Source organism: Centruroides vittatus, unplaced genomic scaffold (assembly GCF_030686945.1).
Source record: "Centruroides vittatus isolate TY-2023 unplaced genomic scaffold, ASM3068694v2 contig_663, whole genome shotgun sequence".
NCBI lineage: Eukaryota > Metazoa > Arthropoda > Arachnida > Scorpiones > Buthidae > Centruroides > Centruroides vittatus.
The window spans coordinates 164,312-168,964 of record NW_027122416.1 but is presented as its reverse complement, the minus strand read 5'-3'; the positions used below and the strand labels follow the sequence as shown (position 1 = coordinate 168,964).

At 30.9% G+C, this 4,653-nt stretch overlaps 1 protein-coding gene across 1 annotated transcript; it reads left to right on the top strand.

Moving 5' to 3' along the window:
* The first annotated feature begins 1,912 nt into the window (after positions 1-1,912).
* Positions 1,913-2,374, top strand: LOC136980054 (uncharacterized). Its single transcript, XM_067276100.1, has one exon. The coding sequence runs from the start codon at positions 1,913-1,915 to the stop codon at positions 2,372-2,374; it is 462 nt and encodes a 153-aa protein (XP_067132201.1).
* Positions 2,375-4,653: the final 2,279 nt, after the last annotated feature.

The following is a 4,653-nucleotide window of genomic DNA, read 5'->3' as shown; positions in this document are numbered from 1 at the left end:
ATTACAAAACTATGCTTAAAATAAGGGGTGGGAGGGCAAACCTTTTCATCCTTAACCTGTATCCAAAACATAAATTGTAAACTCCGTATTAATATACAGCCAAAATAAATAAATCTACAAGCAAACAATAACGTACATTATACTCACAATCATTTAAAATTTTTACATGTGTATATAACAGACGCTCAAAGAGCTGTAAAAGTGTTATATTAATCTTGTTTTAGCGCCATCTATCAATTCATACCAACGGTAATGAATTTGCATACTTTCCGAGTTATTTATTAAATTATTTTTTGTTTTCTTATTTCTAAATGTTCTTTAATTTTTTTTTATAAATATCTTTTTCAAAATGCAACTTTTTTATATTATTACGGTTAATTTTACAATTATAACTAACTATTTGTGTGGTCGCACCTCGGGAAATTACTGTACTTCAATCTAATGGCCGCTTCATGTTCTTTTACTTTAACTTCCAACACACGTCCTGTTTCATCTATGTACTGTACATATACGGACTCAGACAATCACACTCCAATCTGTATACAACCCCAGTCATTTTTAGGCCATCTATATTATTATTACTACTACTCTTATTAAGATATCTATAAATTCCTTTTCTTTTCTTTCGAAGACACAATGTAGTGACGTAAACTTAAACACTGGGCGAATTTTTCATCCTTTTTATTCGGTTGGAACGCTTTTTTATTACATAACGCGTTTCGGGCCGATGCCCCTCTTCAGCCAACTAAACATCACCTAAGAGAAGAACATGGCCCAATACCAAGACAACAAATACCAACAAAGGATAAAAGGTGAGATAGATAAGATATTGACAGACCTACGTTACCTCAAAACCTACCTTAAAGAGAATACACCTTTAAGAACACTCTCTCTTCCACGGTCCATCACAGAAAATATCCCAACAAGAGACAAAAAATACATCAACCTCAAAATACTAAGATCAGCGATAAAATTTAAACACATTAAAATTAGAAGACTAAAACGAGATTTACAAAAATACAATAAAAAGGAAAGAAGAGCAGATCCAAAAAATAAAGAAGAAACCACTAACAACTTACCAAGAGATAATATAAATAGATATCAGACAAATAAACAAAAAAAAGCTAGCTAAACGATTTGGCCACCCAACTATGGAAGAAATAATAGAATGGAAAACATCCTTGGTATTAAATAAAACACAAATCACGATCCCCGAACATATTCTAGAAACAATAAGAAAAGGACTAGACTTTAACGGCCCTAACACTTGGGAAGTATTGGATATAATACCTAATTTGGATCGTATGTGCAATGAACTCGAAGATACAGAATCAAGAATTCTGAAAACGACCTTAAGTAATAAAATTAAAAAAATATACTGTAAAAAAACATAATAAAACAACTATAACAGATAAAAATTACTATAAATACAAAGACGAGATAGAAACATTGCAAAAATTCTTAAGTGATAATCAGCTAGACCTCATTAGAGCCGATAAAAGTAAACAAATTATTATAGTAACCCAAAAATGGGTTAAGTCAAAACAGCTAGAAATAGTGGAAGGCAAAAAGTTCCGAAAACTACCAATCAATCCGAAAGAAACCCTATATGAAGAACTAAAAAAGAGAGTTATAAAACTGCAAAAACTTAACAAAATTACAAGAGCAGAACGAGAGTTCATCCTTAATCAAGATAATGATAGAACACCTAAACTGAATGTGAAACTTAAAACCCACAAAATGGGAGAAAAAGTAAGACCCATAGTCGATTTTAAATTCGCTACCTTATATAATCTGGAAAAATTCCTTAAACAAAAACTTAAGAAATATCAAAATTCGAAGCACTCTATCAAAAATACAGAGGAACTTTTGGACAGTCTAAAAAACGTTAAAATAGAAAAAAACATCAAAAATGGCTAGTCTGGATGTGATTGATATGTACCCGTCGATAAAATGGGAATTAATCGAAGATAAACTTAAAAAATTAGAAGTAGAATCACATATCATAGAATTAATAGAATTTGCATATATGAGTAATTATTTCGAGATAGATGAAGAATACTACACACAGAATAATGGTATTAGTATGGGGTCCGTCATAGGCCCGAAACTAGCTGAAATAATAATGATCGACGTTGACAAAGAAATTAATAATATAACAGGTATAAAATATTATAAAAGATACGTAGATGATGTCCTAATTATATATAATGATGCAGAAGTAAAGCCTAACATGATAAAACATATAATAAACAATATAGATAAGGATATCCAATTTAAAATAGAGGAAGAAAATGTGGCCGATAATAGTATACGATACTTAGACGTCATGATAACAAGAAACGAAAACGAATTAGATTTTGAACCTTTTTAAAAAACCATGTTCAATCAACACCACAATAAAATATACTTCAAATATACCATTGTATATAAAACAAAACATCTTTAACATGGAATACCGAAAAATACAGAATAGAACTAGTAAAGAAACTAATAAACCCAAACACATCATCGAATTGAAGAAAAAGTTTGCCCTAGACGGGTACCCAACCAGACTGATTCATAAATGGGAAAATAAAATTACTAATAACCAAACAAAAATAAAAGATAAAAAAACCGAATCGAAACCAAAATATACCAGCTTCCCATACATTAGGAACCTTTATGAAGAAATCGACATAGATATGAGGAAAAATAATATAAAACTTGCCCCAAAATACGTAAACCTGTTATCTAGACTTAAAGCGAAACAAAGAAAAAAGAAACAGACGATAAAAAAAGAAGATATGAAAAACATAGTTTACAAGATACCATGCACTTGCAAAAATACCAACTTCTATATAGGAGAAACAAAACGAAAACTCAAAATAAGAGTGAAAGAACATATAGCCGATTTAAAGTACAACAGACTAAACTCAGTATTCCATGACCATTGTGTGTTAAATAACTGTAAAATCGATGATACTAAAACAAGCATTTTACATAGAGAAAAGAAGACATACAACAGAAAATTCAAAGAAAGTGTAGAAATCATTAAAAATAAAAATAAGACCTGCATAAATACTAATCTAAGCATAAAAATCAATGAAAACTGGATTAAATTACTATAAAATATACTATAAAATAAAAAACTGTTTTACGATCTGTTACGTCATTTGCATAGCGACAAATATTAAAAATACTAAAAGCGGGAAAAAATAGCAATGGCCACGTGCTATGTTCTAAAAAAATCACCGCTAAACCCCCCGAATAATTTTATCGGAAAAGAAACCTATTAAAAAAAAAAGGAACATTCCCCTGCTAATGCTCGACCAGACATATGCAAATTAAAAATAGATCGTGCTCCGCAGTTGAGGTGGAGGAGTACGAGCTCAGTGTTAGACAACACACCGGAAGACGAATCTCAGGTATGGTTTCACGAATATGATTTGTGAAAGAATAACCCCGTATACTTCTACAGACTGATACTAAACCTTCCTTTTTTATGGAATTTTTATCAAGATTCGTACCCTTGGACTATTACATCCGTCTAAACTACCGAATGAGGTACGGACCAGCTTTTAACGGTATACAAGCTCTTACCAGGATTTAGAAGGTAACAACCTCTAAAAAACTAATTATGTATACTGTCACGATATTTATTTTAAATATTTGTATATAGTCATCTCTCACTTTTTAATGTTTAGTTGGCTGAAGAGGGGCATCGGCCCGAAACGCGTTATGTAATAAAAAAGCGTTCCAACCGAATAAAAAGGATGAAAAATTCGCCCAGTGTTTAAGTTTACGTCACTACATTGTGTCTTCGAAAGAAAAGAAAAGAAACGAAAATACAAAACACGGTTTCCTCAAGATAGAAGATATCTATAAATATTCTGTGAAATTTCATTAATCAAAGATAGATTGGTAGGTAGGTATGACCATACAAATAACTATAATTGTAAAATAAACCGTGATAAAATAAAAATTATTCAGTTTGAAAAGATAATTATAAAAAAAATTAGAGAACATTTAATAATTAGAAAACAAAAAAATAACTTAATTAATAATTCAGATGGTATGCAAATTGTCACAGATGGTATGATTTGGTAAATGACGCTAAAATTGTTAATTCTAGTGATTAAGTTACTACTCCGTATATTTGTAACATATTTCACTTGTAAATGTGTATCTTGTACGGTTATAACCTTTAATAATATTATGTGTGTACCCCACATTGTGAACACATGTGACCACTTCCCCAAGTCAACTGATTTCTGGCAACCATCCTTACTGTTATATAATGTTTTCAATTTGTATCCACTTGGATAATTGTTTGTGATGAGGAAAGTTGATCCTTCCACACCCTGCTTGTAGCATTACTTCATAATTTACATTGAGGTGCATTGTAAGTGTTTTATGTTTTTATATTATTGTTTAAGGTATACCATTGTCATGTTTTAATTCTGTTTTATTTGAACTAGCACTGATGAGGGGTTGCAAATACACTGTGCCAACCCGAAATGCATTCCTAGTCCGTTCGTAAAAATAAAAATAGTTTGCTAACCAGTCTGCTGTGAGATAAGTCTACCAGTCTACGAGGTTTACAGAGACTAATCGACATTGTGATACCATACAGCAAGCCGATTACATATTTAAGAATTTTAAGTGTTAATC